The 16,757-nt window shown below is 40.2% G+C and overlaps 1 protein-coding gene across 1 annotated transcript in view; it reads left to right on the forward strand.

The window, feature by feature from the left end:
• The first annotated feature begins 16,271 nt into the window (after window positions 1–16,271).
• The window catches only part of spata17 (spermatogenesis associated 17), a 43,024-nt gene continuing 42,538 nt past the window's right edge, over window positions 16,272–16,757 (forward strand). The window contains exon 1 of the mRNA XM_023425007.2: window positions 16,272–16,359. Coding sequence (XP_023280775.1) covers window positions 16,292–16,359 — 68 coding nt within the window. The 5' untranslated portion in view covers window positions 16,272–16,291. The remainder of the gene's footprint in view (window positions 16,360–16,757) is intronic.

Raw genomic sequence — 16,757 nt, forward strand, 5'->3', positions numbered from 1 at the left:
TACCAAAGTCAGTGAAGTCTTGATGTAATAAAGAAGGTGAGATTCATGACTGGCTGGTTTTTCAAATCGTTTAGACAGACTACATATCACATATCATATCTTTGAAATTAAAAACTCGCTGGTAAAATGTATAAAAGAGCTAATGAGTGATCAGTGGAGTACAAGTGGATTAATAAGTTAATTTTGCAAATAAAACTGAATGGAAACCACAAATTACGAACAGTATATCATGCATAGACAGACTTACGGGCTGTTTCCATCCAACTGTCAACAAAACTTTATGTAAACTCTTTAAATGTTACAAAACACAAACAATCAGCCTTCATCAGCCATGTGAAGCAAATTGATAGGTTCCTTTACTGTCCAAAAATAAGCAATTTGCTAAGATATTTACATGATCAGTTAATAAGAAATACAAAGAAGAACAAATACATAACAGGGATGCATAGCAGGCGACAACTGCAGAAACACAGGCCCAGGAATACACACTCATCATTCAGCAAGGCAAAGAGAGATAGAGAGAAAAAAAGCTAAGTCTAAATTAAGATGTTGGATGCTGGCTTTCCAATAGGACCTTGACACAGCTGTTGACCTACTCATGACAGGATCCCAGTGCTGCGGATTTGGAATTCTATTAGTATTACCAGCTGCAGGGGAGGGGGAAAAATGTCATGCAGTCATCAGGAAGAGGCCAATCCATAGCTTCTATCCATCAGCCAATTACTGGTGCTAAAGTGGAATTAGATAGGTATTGACAATGAGAGGAGGTGGAGGGAGATTAGGGAGAGAGATGGAAAGAGTATGGGGGGGAGAAGAGAAGAAATGAAAAGGAGGTAGGAAGAGGAGAGGAAAAGAGCAGAATAAAGAAATGGGAAGTGACTGAAAAGGAATGGCAGGAACAGGAGAGAAAGGGAAGAAAAAAGTGCAAGAAAAGATATAAGGGCTAAAAAAAGGGGAGCGGGATGAAAGGGAGGAGAGGGGATTTTGGCTGGAGAGAGACAAGAGAATAGAAGAGTTGAAGGGAGTGATTATTGTGTCAAAAGATAACAGAGTAGCAACTGATCTTTTTATATGCATGCAGTGATAGACAATGATGTAATCTTTTAAAAGTTTTAAAAGTAAGTTTTTAAAAGATTATACTGACTGCATTCCACTTGCTTTTATACTTTCAATAACTTCCGGGAAACTCACGCCACCTGTGAAACCAGAGAGGAAATTTTTTTTTTAGTTTTGTAACATAATTGTTTCAGTAAAATTTAGGGTAATGTAGCAAAATATCAGTTTTTATGCCCTAAAACATGAGGCAAGAAATGTGCAATGCATCAAATCAAGGTCATTGTGACATACTAAAGCAGGGAGGGACAATCCATCCATTGAAATTACATTAAAATTAATCCACTGTTTGTTTTCACCTTGGGCCTCATCAAGTGTTGGGTGGAGTCCTTTTGGACAGGCTTTTTTGTAACAGCAGGGAGTGCTGGTCGTCGATATCCATCACACCTGAAACAGCAGCAAAAACAGCCTCCTGTTAACCCTTAAACTGAGCAGTAAGAGCTGCGATGACAAGAAAACAAAAGAGCAAGACGGTGTGTAAAAGGAGACAGGGAGAGACGGTAAAAAGAAAAGACAGAGACAAGAGTAGTAGAGGGAAAAGAGATGGAAGAGAAGGAGACAAAATAGAGAGAGAATATAAACTCAGAGCAATGTAATGAATTTATGCCTGGCTGGCAGATCTTTATAAGTTATTGGAAAAATAGCCGGGGCGGCGTATTGACACAGCTGGGCTTGAGATCAATACATTGAGAATGGGCAATACATTTTAATTTAAAACTGTTCAAACTTTAGCAGCAAATCCATGCGGCTCAGCACAGCTTCTTGCCCCATCCAAGCACACAGATACTTACGCATAGTCTCACACATATATGTACACACACACACACACACACACACACACACACACATACACACACACACAAACAAGGTTTGGTTGCGAGAGATAGCAACTCAATTCGGCTTGATCACAGCACAAACGCGCAAAACACACACACATAGACACAGCCAATAAGACGCTTGAACATTCCATTGTAGACTGTAATCAGGTCATATGTAAATAAAATAGCAAAATAACAGATTAACAGACAAATTTTGAAATGACCATGACTGTCAAGTCGTAAAGAATAGCTGCTGACCACCACAGTTCATTACAACTAGAAGGCAAAGTCCGAAGTGTTGAAATCCTACACCCAGGGGCAAAAAATATCTCAATAGATAACTAAATAAAAATCAGAATACAATTTGTCTTCCAGTGTGTCCACAGTTTAAAGAAAAAGAAAAAAAGGTCAAACTAGGATCAAAAGTAGAAGTTCTCTGCTTATTCTCTTACTCTTTGATAATCCTTTCCACCTTTTCTCACTGGGGATGTTATGTAATGTTTATTTCAAAACAAGAGCATGATGTTATCCATGAATATCAAATCTAACCTTGTCATGTGTCCTGGACTCTGTCTGTTTGTGTCAGTGTGAACACGTAAGCTTGTTTAATTGCGAGGGTGCATGTGTGTGTGGTTGTGTCCATGTGTGTGTACTGTGTGTAAACATATGCATGCATTAAACCAATAGCATCAGTAATTAAAGGGCCAGTTTTACCGAGGGATGAGTAGGAGGGCACTTTCGACATCTGTGTTCATCCTGCTCAATTAGCATAATTAATTAACGTTAATCAATCCAAACAAATTATTTTTTAACACCTAGAATAAATCACGACACATCTCTCCTTTCCTCAGCACTGACTGATCCAGCACTCTGCAAAGCATTCATTGATCAGCCAACAAATGAGACAATACTGGGCGATGAGGCTTTTTGTATTGTATTCCTATTGTATTCTGCTGTCTGAAGTCTTACATCATCCATCATTACCCTGCCACAAACAGATAGACTGTGATTAGAACTTGGTGAAATGAATAAAGACAAAATTTATAAATAGCTGGGCAGTGAACAAGGACACAAAACTTTCATTTATTTTCTATTTTTCAATAATGGGGAATACAGTATGCTTCAGAGAAAAACAAAAACCACAGATAGTTGCCAAAAATTTATTAAAACAAATAAGAAAGCTAATCAAATCAGATATGCAGGAGAACCGAAACGTCTGTTGGTTTGTAGCGATGATAACTGTGTCTGTAGTATTCCAGCACATTGGATCATAAAAACTAAAAGCAGTTTCACTAACTTTAGATGTAACCTCTGGAACGATCAGAAGGCCTGTACCACATGGATTAAGACTGAATATTTGATGATGTCTGTTGAGTTCCTTTCTTCCATTTCCACTGTCTTAAATGTAAAAGAAACATTTCTTTTTATACCAATGTCCTATTTAATAAGCAATGATGTCATGATCTTTTAGCACTATTTCCTGCACTTTCCCTGTCTCTTTTTCTCCTCTTGTCTTTTCTTTGTGTGTGAATGAACACAATATGAACAAAGTTGTTATTTATTGTGATGTAGTTGATTTACTCAACAGATGCAGTTGGTTTACATGTTTCCCAGACACTAAAGTTAAATCTGTGTTTCATTCTTAACTCATTCATTTTATTGACCTCATTTGCATAGAGTGCTCTGTATGGAGGTGATGTTAGTGTATGGTTGTATGGTCGCTGCTTTGTAACCATTGCAACTGCCTTGAACCCTTGTAGTATACATGCAATGTGTAATTTCCTTCTTTGCTCAGGATGGACTATGGTCATAATTAGCTACTACAGCCACTAGAGGGCTCTGTCACTTGAATGTTAACATGCGTCATTTGGGGCACTTGCTGAAACTATTGACTGTTGTTTTTCTTCGGAGGCATGTGTCACCATCAAGCGGCAACCTCCATGAACCAAATGAAGCCAACACGGAAATGCCAAAGACTGCAGTTCTTCAAATGGCCACTTGAGGCTGGCTCCAAAAGCGAGTTAATCCCAGTAGACTCCTATGTTAAAATGCCAAACATTTCAGCAGAAATAAATATGTTTACAGCCTGGAACAACTGTTTTGGTCTATATGGCTAATAACCCCCTTCGGACAACTGTGCGGGGATTGAATTTTTCTACAACTCATCCACTTAAATTTTATTAAGGCTTAGAGCTATGCATAATTGAGGGTGTGCCGCCTTGAGTGACAGATGGGTGAGCGTGCGCTTGCCACAAACAGGCATGCACCAAAGTTTCGGCTCCACACACACCCCACCTCTTTGCTCATTTTTCAATTAGCCAAGGGTTAGGCGGAGTCAGCACTGCTAAGATGGCTAAAGCAGAGTAGCCCACTTTGAACTTCAAACTCGCCCTTCATTAACCTATGGTTGACATCACGGAGGCTACGTCCATCTTCATTAACAGTCACCATACTGTAAAATTAAAAATTGGAAGTGTGTGTTTCATAGACTTCGGGTAACTGGCATTTGTCATTTGACTACAACAATTTGGATTGCGATTTTTGAGCACTTGCTCAGTCCAGTTGATATCATATGGAGTTCGGAATAATTTGCTAAAGCAAGTGTATTTGAGTTTGTTACATAAAATAGCATTCAATATCACTCAGTCAGCTTGTGATTAATGAAAACTAAGGACAAACACTAACATTATCAAGAAAATTATTCAATTTGGAAAGCCTCTAAAATGTGCAGTGTACATTTTACACTGGACACACTATAATTACTGTAACTCAGCAGTAATGCCACTCTTATTGATGATGATATTAAAATACACAAAAGATTGTTTCAAGTGTACCTTAATGAAAGCGCCTTTTTTCAGGCACCGCACTATCGTTTTCTTATTTTCAATCGTCACGGAATGAAATGGAATCTCGTAAGTTCTCTTAGTTTTTTTCATGTCATTAAAGTGAAGCATTCAATGCACTGCAGGAAAATACCACAAATATGAGGCAGGAAAAAGAAAGGTTCTACTACTTAAAATGTTAAGGAGCTCTTTAACACACACACACAGACACATATGTACAGTAGATAAGCTCAACACTGCATTCACACACAAACAGAAACCACACTCATTCCTGTAAACATGGCTATGCTTGGAGGGTGTACTGGTAGCACACCTGGTTAAACACATACCACATGTGAAGGCTGAAGGCTGAGTCTTTACCACAGCAGCTGGGTTTGAATCCAGCCCGCACCCTTTGCTGCGTGTCATCCCCTCACTCACTCTCTCTGCCTTTCCATCTATCTCTACTATCGCTGCCAAAAAATAAAGGGAGAAATGGTCAAAACATTTATATATATATATATATATGGCTGTGTATGGACCCTGAAGGTTTCATGAAAAGATAAAGGCAGTTTCAAATAGACTTTGGACACATGCACACAGAGCTACAGACATCTTCACATACGCGCACACACACAAACACACACACACACACACACACACCTCTAATATTGTTATATTGCTGTCAGGTTTTCAGTGGTGTGGGTTAATCAGAAAGGCAAGGGGAAGGGTGCTATCTACTCACCACACTGCCACATTTATCGATTCTATTTACACACAAATACACACACAACACACACATGAATTGACACCCATTTTCACCACAAGAACAGGCACCCATAACACCCCTTTAACTATTCCATTGGCCCCAAATAGATTTTCCCATTTTACGCTGTAGAGGCAGGGGAAACACTGGAGCAGAACTGAAAGTGATATAAATGTATCAAAAAACAGATGAACAAACACTGAGGGAAGATTTATTACTGGGGATTTTAATAAAAATTGGAGGCGGATGAATTGATTTTGGTTTAAGGGAGGGTGTTAGAAGGAACAATTTATCGAGATGGCCCAGGTAAGATGCATTATTTTCCGATTGTTATCCGGCTTCCCTGTTTAAGGGGCTGATTTGTGTTGTGTATTGCATTTTATGGGTAAGAAGGAAAAGGGAACTTTCGATGATTTAGGTGGGATGTATTAATCAAAGGCAGCCGGTGTGAACCATAGATCGCCAAGCAAAAGAGGTACAGGTGACAGCTCATTCTGCTAAAGAATGTTTTGGAGCTGCACATCACCGCTTCTCAGTACCCCCTTCTTCTTTGCACTCTCCTCCCTCTTTCGTTCTCTCTATGTCTCACTATCTTTCTCGCCTCATCATCTAAGTCTTTCTCACTTCCCTTCCTCTCTTGCTCTCTTTCTGTATCCATGCCTCTTCTCCACAGTTCAGTGCACACTTGGTTTTAATTTTATGAGGCTGAGAGTAGCTTTTAACCATCCATGCGGCAAATAAACGGGGGATTAGGAGTATTTAGTGTTTTCCTCCTCCCTAAAAGCCTCATACTTCCTCAGTGCTCAGTGACCTTTGCTGCTGCCTCTGACATGTGAAGAGACAAGCCCATCATCATCAGGTTTATACATTCACTCTGCTATCAGTTGGTGTGGTAATGCCTGTAAATGATGTACTGTTTGCCTTTGTACCAACTGCTTGGTTTCTGCTCTATTTTGCTCATGGTGTTTTGCCAGGGAATCTCTCTCTGTTACTGTATGTAAAAATATAACATCATATTTCCTTCTGTCTGTCTATTGCCATGTGCTACGTTACATCCCATTGTCTATTTTATTTATCTGTCCACATGCTGTGATTGTTTTGTTCTGTGATTAAGTCACATTTTTAACCACTGACAACTTACTCCATAATGCACACACACACACACACACACACACACACACAAACATAAAAAAATATATATATACTTTGCAAAGTGCAATCATGGGACCAGTCATAGACACCCCTGCCCTCTAAATCTTTGAGCCCAAAGCAAAAGACATAGACCAGTAAACACACACATGCACACACACACACACACACACACACACACACACACACACACACACACACACACACACACACACACAATGAAAGGCTATTTGGCCAGGCCAGTCACCTGTGGCCAGGGCTGATTTCTGTTGATTTGAAAGTTAGATTGGTCCTGTGATGAATGAGGCTTTTGTATGTGAGTGGGCTCGGTAAGAGTGTAATGGACTATATGAACTCTATAGTAGTACAATCTGATTACACTGTGCTCACACTTGATATTTTTGTATCTTATGTAACCAATTAAATTAAAGTAAATGTTGTATGGAAAAGACTCAAGGAAAGTACCTTTACATCTATATAACATACTTTAGGAAGACATTTTAAGGTAATTGTCCCATCATGGAAATCAGTTAGCGGTGAAGTGGGAAAACAAATCTGTCTGTGGGGATAATGGCCAAAAGGCCAAACCCAGTCAAAGTTCCTTGGACACACACAGTGAACCACAAATGCAAGTGTGTTGATGCGTGTTATAGTGTGGTCAATAACAACCAGTAACTACTTCACATTCAGGAGCATGGCCCGAGTCAAGCACTCCGAAAGGCATGTGACCACTAAAGTTCACCATACACTGTCTTTTATGATAAACACACTGAAGAATTCCAAAATTGAACGGGCAAACAAGGTTACCAGGCACACTCACATAGCACCATCCATACAATACATCCAACATTCAAGGATTACAACTTTTTTTCTTCTCCTTTACAGCAGGAATAAGATTTTTGTTCAGGTTTGTTCTTCCTCGTGGACTATAAGTGCTCTTAATGTTTATATCAAGTATGAAAAGTTAGTCACTGTGAGCTTTGTTGGCAGGGCAAGTTTAATTGTTTGGTCATTGCCATGTGAAGCTCTACAGGAACATATTATACAACTGAAACTGGCTGCACCTGAATGAGCATGCACACATCTACACATACAAACATTCGATAAACACTTAAGGTCAAACATGTAATGTATACTCCCACATGTGCACAAGGCACCATCACATCCCCACACACACCACAAACAGATAAATGGGATCAGGGGCTTCTGTAGCCCATGAATCATGCACAGAGGCCCATAGGGGGCAAAGGTCAAGGTCTTTATGAGGAGCTGAAAGCCCCCTGCTCTGAAACAGAGAGTTGTAATGTACTTTTTGCCCCCTCTTTTTCTCTCTCACTCTGGTCAGATAAGAGCCAAGCAATTACAAGATAATTCAGGAAGAAAAAGCTCTATCCATCTACAGGGATGGTGGTTATTGTGGCAGTGGGGTGTGGTTTTGGTATCAGTCTGGTTTGGGAGGCAAAAGTGGTTGGCATGGTGCTGCACTCGCAGCTGCTGTCAGTTGGTAATTAGTGCTCATTTCTATTTATCTGTCTAGCATAGGGACTGGAAGTCTGTTTTCCTTGGACCACACACATTTTCAGTACACCTTCTGCACCTACTAACATGTAACTTAAAAGTGAACTTAGTAGTGGCCAGTTTTAATTTCTGTGTTTTAAATAATCTAACTGGGGTGTGCAACTCCCTATGTGATCCTGTATCTGCCAAAACACAGCCAATTTTATCATATTGGAGGGGTTTGGGACCCGGAATATGGACTAGCAGCCATCGGACCAGACCCCACTGGGACAAGCACTGGACTGCCTTGCCCTGCTACAGGAAATCCTAATTCTGGGCACTGATAGAGATTCCTGCACGGTCTCCCCTGTGTCACATGGAACCAGTTTGAGGGAGCACTTTCCCAAACAGCGTTTTCTGCAGCCTATGTGGATGATGTCATCATTGTGTGTGACAACTGGGAGCAGGATCTGCAGATGGTGGCTGTAGTCCTGGGGTCCCAAAGGCAGGACTCATGGCCAACCCCTAAAAAGTGTGTAATTGGGCAGGGGGAGATTCAGTGTCTGGGGAACCTGCTGGCCCAAAGGCAGGTGCGCCCCCAGCTAAGATAAGTCCATCGCCATTACCGCCTGCCTGAGGCCCAGACTTAAAAATGATGTGAGGTGGTTCACATGGCTGGGTGGCCTCTGGCTGTTGGTCCTTCATTCTAAACTTTTTAGTGTTGACCAGTCCCCTGACTGATCTTGCTCGGAAGGGAGATCCAGTCCAGTAAACAGAGATGAGCCAGCAGTCATTTAAGAAGGTTAAAGTGTCCCTCTGGTGAACCATTGTTAACTCTTGTCTCTTGTTTCGTCTCTGGACGTGTAACAGACAGACGAATAGGAGCCCTTTTGTCCCACCCACACTAGGGAACAACAACAAAGCTTTCACCATTCACTGGGTTAATGTTTTTAATGGGATTGGTTTTGGTATTCTTGCGGGACCAAAGCTAGAAGTTATAGATACTGTGAATTGGTAATTAGCGCTCATTTCGCCAATTAAGGTTGTAGCTTTCCTCTCTTTCGACTGCTCAATTTCTTGCTCAAACTTACTTCAAAACAAATGATGCTTGTCAACATAAGGGGCTTCAAACAGATGCTGAAGGTCACAAAACTACATTAATGTCCCATTCGTTCTTATTTCCAGAGAAGTACCCCATCCTCCATCTATCATGAATTAGGCAAGGTATTACAGCAGACACAGAAGTCAATTTGTCCTCCTTTTAAATTTCATCAGAAGTTCCCCAACCCAGCATCTGTCCAGCATTAAACTGCTTATGGTAGACATGGTAGAAATCTTCTGCTTTTCCCCATACAGCATAATGTGCATTCATTCTACAGGAGAAAAAAAACACATCTCCAGAGGGCAGAGCACAAGTTAAGAAGCATGCAAAAAGGAACTTTGACAATAGCAACATATGTAGCTACAGATGTTCACACAAGAAGATGTTCAATTAATCATTAAGTAACTCCACATGTCACTGCCTCAACTAAACAAGGTCCAATGTATCTGAGCCAGTATACGTTCCTGTGTGTGTGCATGTATGTGAGTGTGTGTGCATGTGTGTGTCCCTGTTTGTGTGTCAGGGCTGATTGCTCTTGACTTCATTAATCTCTGCAGTGTGGTTATGATTAGCTCTCTGAGGCATGCCAGAGGACATCTGACACGCATGCGCGCACTCACACACTCACTGTCAGGTCTGGCCACCTCTCCAGCCGATCTCTCTCACGTGCCAATTAGCTGAGAGCAAAGAGAAATAGACTAGCTCTTGTGATGATAGCACATTCACAGTACACACACAGGCATGCTCGAGGTTTGTTATACCTCATAAAGAAGCAAGAGTGTGAGAGTGTTTGAGTGTGTGTGTGTTTGTGAGTTCAGAAGTTCAGACTACAGTACTTTTAGAAAAGATTCATAATTAAATGCAGGGCAGAGAAAACAAACTCTCCATACTAAATAGCCATACAGGTTGCTTGTTCCTATGCTCTGATACAACCCATAGGAGCATACCAACTGCCGGCATAACAGACATTCATTATCTTGGAAACAATAATATGACCTGTAGGAACGTACCAGTGGCAGGTACACTGGACCTTCGTCATCACGGTAACAATAACAAACATACAGTTAAGGTTGTGGAGTGGTCACAGTTTGGTTAAGTTTAGGCACAAAAATTACTTGGTTATGTCAAGAAAAGGTCGTGGTTTGGGTAAAGTGCATCCTTAAGGACGGGTTAGACTTAGGGTTAAGGTTAAAGGACATTTGTTGTCAAGGACATTTGTTGCCAAGGTTCCAATAAAAACAATGCGGTTAACGTTGTATAACAGTATTGAATAAAAGAAATGATGATGATTATTGGTTTCACTTTGGAAATGAACAATAAACTCTTGTGTGAATGTCCTGTGTTTTGTCAGCCCATCCATCCACGACAACCCCTATTGCACTTTTTCAGTCTTGGTCACCCAACTTCCTCCTCTGCTCCTGCCATAAGTATCGCAGTCACTAGCGGTTGCCCATGAATAAAATGTAACCATGGGTCATAATAAGTCGCTTGCACAGACAACCTATGGGGTTGTTTTATACGAGAAGACAGTCCCACGAGAAACAAAGAGACAGAGGTTAATGTCAAAGAAACAGAGAAAGAGACAGTGCAAAATGTTAAAAAGCCTGGCCAGACAAAGATAAAGCTAGTAAGCAATGCAAACCAGACAGAGCACACAAAAGACAGACAGGAATCAGAACAAGAGAGCAAGAGATGAGCGCATTAGTGGATGGGTGTGGGTAGATGAAAAGAACAAGTGAAGTGTAAGTGGTGAAGTGCTACAGAGATGGAGAAGACGGAGAATCCTCAGATGCATGCCTACTCCCCGCCATGATCAGAGTATGCACTGGGTGATTTATTTTCCCTCTACAATATTGAGTCCATGGAGAAAAAAAAATCTACATTCCATTAAACTACTGAGGGTTTTATTTTGAAAGGAGAATGTGATTGTGGGTGTGGATGTGTGGGGGTAGAGGAATGGCCATCAGATGTAGCAATCATGCAACTTAAAAATGTCTGCTCTTATCTTTATTCTCTTCTTCTCCCCTTTGTTTGCTGTTCTGTTGCTTTCCTTCCTTTCTATAAAAAGTGAAATGATATAATTAAAAAAACATTACTTCAAAATAGGAGAGGCTTAAAACAAACTTTTTCAGCCACATTCACTAAAACCTTTGCTAGTGATGCATACGCTGCATGTAGTTATTGAGCAAACTTGTCCACCGGAGTGTAGTTTGTCTGCCATTTGAAATGCACATTTCAGGACTGATTTTGCATAGGATATACTTTAGAGGGGACACTGTGCAAAAAACAGGAAAAGATATTGTAAGTGTTAATACCTGCAATGGATAAGGGTCACACAATTTGTGAGGTAGGTAGGTTTGGAGAGTGAGATGGAGATTTGGAGATGCTGCACTTTTATAATAATGACTTCTATCTTGGCATATCATTACATTTAGATTTTTTTTTCAAATCCAATTCAATACTTGTAATTCTTGCCTTGACCGTCTACACAGAAAACATACTGCCACATGAATGTGTGTGCATGCGTGTGTCAACACAGACAACAAAATGACAAATTGTTTAAAAGAAGAATGAGAGGAGTAATGATGGAACAATGATGCCACATGTGTACTGTAGCCCATGTGTGTATGTGTGTATGTGTGTGTGTGTGTGTGTGTGTGTGTGTGTATGTGTATGTGTGTGTATGTGTGTGTGCATGTGTGAGTGTGGTGATGAATCTCTCATTGTGACAGTGGGGCCGGCAGCAGCGAATGTCCTTCTGGGTGGGACATACACACACACACACACTGAGACACGCATACACAGATGGAAACGACCACACTAATGGATCACCCCTGTCTGCGCGCAATCCGCCACAAATAATGATGAACCACCCCTGCATTAAACTATTTTATACAATGCTCAATTCATTACTTCTCTCTCTCTCTCTGTCTCTGTCTCTCTCTCTCTCTCTCTCTCTCTCTCTCGCTCTCTCTGTGGGTATAGGTGAGCTAATAAAGGTATGATATTTCTCCTCTACCAGCACAATCATAGTTTTTATCCATTAGTAGGATATTAGGATGGGGAATGAGGAAAGGAGGGAGGGGATGGGATGGAGAGGGAAAAAGAGATGGCTTCAAATTGGTTTAAAAGCATTGCCACTGTAAAAAGTAACAGCAGCCCCAGGTGGAAAATATGAATGAGCAATTTGCATAGTTTTGGTTTAGAAGACTGGGGCTTCCCTCAGGCCTTTCTGAGCTCTAGGTGAGCTTCGGGATCTGGTTCTTTCCATATTTTCACTAACATTTTTAGTGTCACATAGATAACATCAGCTCAAACTACACGTGCTTTAATCAATTTTTGGAGTTAGCACCGTGTGTGTTGTGGGGAATTTTAATTATCTTAAAAGAAAAAAAGATGGGAAACAGGGCCTAGGATGAAAATACCCTGAATGATCCTAAAAAAAAGATTCAATAAAACTTGGTCGAAACAGTTTGACCAGACACTAAAGTCATTTTAGAGAAACAAACATTGCTATCCTGTTTTGTATTTTGTCCATGTTGTAAAGATTAAAATGAACAACATAGAATACATAACAACAAGTATTTTTGTATCCTTTTTTAATTAACATTTCACCACTATTGAAATGATTGAAATGATAGAATTATCCACAACCCCAGTAAAATGTTGACAGTTATTTATTGGTATAGAAATTCAAATGGACACAATATTGACATTAAAATGATAAGATGAAAAGTAAGCACATACAGCCCATACAATGTTTGGGTATTAATTGATTTGGGACAGATTCTATTAAATACTGATCTAGTGTTTGCACCAGATGCCACCATAAAGTAAGCCTAAAAAAAAGAAGAAAAAAAGAAAAGCTTTGTACAAAAGAAACAATGTGGCCTCAGCCTCATGTTCTGGCATGGGGCAAAAAAACTTAAAACCATCCATCATGTAATTGAGATGAATATGTTATTTTGTGCTAGACTTCAATCTAATTGATTCACATAGACATGTCATCATTAATCTTCTATCAACTACTTTTTAATTGTAATTATTTGGTTTATTTCTTATTTTCTACCTAATTTCATTATTTTATTTAAGACTATATTGGGACTAATTCATCAATAATCAAAAAAGGACATAAAACATTTATTTGGTTTATTAATGAAATGTGAGTATCATTTATTTTGTTTTTCACAAAATCAAAATGTTGTGTGTTACCTTCAAAATGTCTCAGGCTGTTAAAAAGTATGACAGTGGGTGAGAAAAAGATTTGACAGTAGCTGGTACAAGCCTCTTTTTTTGTCTAAAATACATTTTCCAGCTTCACTTTGCTCAGTGTGGGAAAGAAGAGAAGAAAGAGTCATTATGGATTTCAATTAAGTGATCCCTGGGCAAAGAGGGATGCATCAGAGTGGGGGAATTAATGTGCTGCGGACAGATGTTTAATAATAATGGCCGAACTGGCCCTGCCGAGAAACACACATTCCATCCGCCGCACCCTACTGTGGCTTTAGGGACACACAAGCACAGACAGACACACACACACACACACAGGCCCACATACACAGACACTAACATATAATCACTCATACACTGACACACACAATAATGATTCATACACACGCATCGTGCAGAGCAGTGTATGACAGTCTCACACATGCACTCACACATTTGCTCACAGACACTGGTATCACCACTGGTGTGCGCATGGGTCTTTATGACCAGTGCTGGCCACAGCGCATATGGCCCTCATTTAGGAACAATGGGCATGGAGAATGACTCGTTGGATGAGCTTCCTGACTGTGAGAGGTGACTGGAGGCATGTTAAATGACATGCCCCGTATGGAGAGATAGAATGAGAGATAGAGAGAGAGAGAGAGAGAGAGAGAGACAGAGAGAGAGTGCGTATACATTAGTAATGCTGGATAAGGAATTATTGCCCCAGTGAGCAACAAAAATGGTTTCATTGAGAGGAGTTAGGGGATGAAGAAAGAAAAAGAGAAGCAGAAAAGTGGAGAGAACAGGGAAAAGTGCAGAGAGAGAGACGGAAGGTGAAGATATCAGAACAGATGAGAAGGGAGGAACTGACTTGATCGAGGAGTGTATTACAAGTGTAGAGGGATGTGGAGATGGTGATGGTCTGGCTGGGTCTAGAAATGGGTCATTAGACAGAGTGTAAGCATCATGCCATTTTATGAAGTGCTCTCACTCTCCTTTCTGCATTGCTGTCTCACAGATACACACCTGGTGACACCTAATCAGTGTTGTAGCAGGACGAATGGCTTCCAGCCATCCTTACAGTCTTGTCAAAAACAACACTTCCCTAAGAATCTCTCTGTCTCTCTCTCTCACGCTCACATACAGTCTGTCACAACAACATTTCTCTGGTAATTACCAGGATGGCCTCTCTCCTGCCGCCCCTCGATGGATGGGCTGAGCCACCATGGGTTCACCCCTCCAGCCATAACTCTACCTAGGACGTCTGCCTACTGCTCTTCACCACTGTGGTGGCCCTCAGACAGCAAATTGGCCTCAGAGAAAGACAGAGAGACAGAATAAGATTCTCAACAAGCATACTGGCTTACAGAGAAACATGCATGTCTGCACACAGACATGAAAGAGCATGGAGACAGATATACACACACGGGAAACATTCATTCACTTTTGCTGTTTGTCGTTTTCCTGTCTCTAAGGAGCAATCTATAATACAGACAGTCCTTTCCTCTGACCATTGGCCAGACAGATATCTTTCCTTGCACAGATACAATAGTGCACATACAAACACACACACACCCTGCTGAGGTGATCATTTTGACAGGTGAATATGGCTGAGGAGGAGTGGAGGACTGAAGATGATGGGAAATAGGGAAGGGAGAAATAAACTGATAACTGAATGATGAAGGGTGATAACGTCAGGTAAGGGGGAAAATAGATGGAGGGATGAACTGAAGAAGTGAGGCAGCTGGCAGATCAATACACAGATCCAGAATCTGCATCCAGAGAGTAGCCATTTTTAAAGTGTCTTTTTTTTTCTTTTTTTCTCCAATCCTTAGGCTATACTATTTACACTGTATTTTTGCTTCAGTATACTAGGCAGTACAGTGTCTGGTGAGAAGAAGCGAGTCCATCTGAACTAGGACTTTCTTTTTGTTAAATCATTCCTTTTGTACAATAATACATGCTGACCCTATGCTTAAGCAAATTCAGACTTTTATAAATGCATGAATATTGTTTATTAGAGTGTCCTGCACCTTATATGGTGCCCAGCCCGTATGGGCTTACAAGACACTTAAACATAAACTTGATGGCAACATAACAAATCATCACATACACTTCCAAAATTGATAACAAATCATCACATACACTTCCAAAATTAATAACAAATCATCACATACACTTCCAAAATTTATATGAGGTTCAAATCCATCAATTTTGCTGGATACAGCATCCTCTGTCTCAACAGCCAGGCTTCTCCCATGAAACAAAAGTCTCTACATTAGAAAGCCCAAAAAAAAAAAAGGTCAAGACTTTTAAGTGCATCTAAGTAAATTAAAATCTAGAGGTAAATTCATGGAATTGTCAATTTGTTCATTTTTTTAAAACTAGATTTTGTTTTGCTCTTTTATTTTTCTTTTAGAAATCAAATGAGAAATATAGAACACAGAAAGTGAGGTCTAAAGTTATTTCTGTAAATCAGGAACTATTACCCAGAAATTAAAACAACACTTACAGAAAACAGAAGTGTCCAAGGATCTAAATAAAATGCTAAAAACCTAAATGTTGTGAAAAGTTTTTAAAACCAACAATCAAAGGGCAGATTTTGCAGTTAAGCACCATGGTGCCTTTTACATATATATACAGGTGCCCTTAACCTCACAGATTATGTCGACATGTGTCAACATAAGGTAGGTATTAAGCATCATGTTTCCCAAGAAAGTTCCTATTTACTAGATGATTCTGAACGCATCTCTCTGACCCTGGGAAACAGCTGCGTCGTCAAGACAACAAGTAAACTCACGTCTGAGTAGATATGGCGGAGCTGCTGAAAATAAAAAGTGAAGCTGAAGAGTTAAGAAAGGAATACTTCTTCAGAAACAAGTATGTATCTTATGTATGAGTAAGTTTTATTCAGTTATCAAAGACCATTGTGGCTGTCGTTAAGCAATATTGGCGTCAAAGCCAAACCATTACGTTACCTAAAATGTCAGTTATGCTTTTGTTGGGAAACCTGCTAACTAGCTTGTCATGTTTGTAGTAAGCTAGCTAGCTGCCATCGCTTTTATCTGTTGTACTATTGTGAGCTGTTCCTTACAAACACGGTTGTGTATATTAGAATTTGGGCACCATATTCATATTGTTACGTGTATGCAATGGTAGTGGTGCCATAAGGAAGGTAAATTATATGGCCATTAAATAATAAAACTCTAAAGCACCTGTAGAGCAAACAACATAGGACCCACAACAAAGTCCGTCTGTGAGCTTTGCAAGTACCGATT

This window comes from Seriola lalandi, unplaced genomic scaffold, assembly GCF_002814215.2.
Source record: "Seriola lalandi dorsalis isolate HSWRI2012SDOR001 ecotype SW California unplaced genomic scaffold, Sedor1 jcf7180002054763, whole genome shotgun sequence".
NCBI lineage: Eukaryota > Metazoa > Chordata > Actinopteri > Carangiformes > Carangidae > Seriola > Seriola lalandi.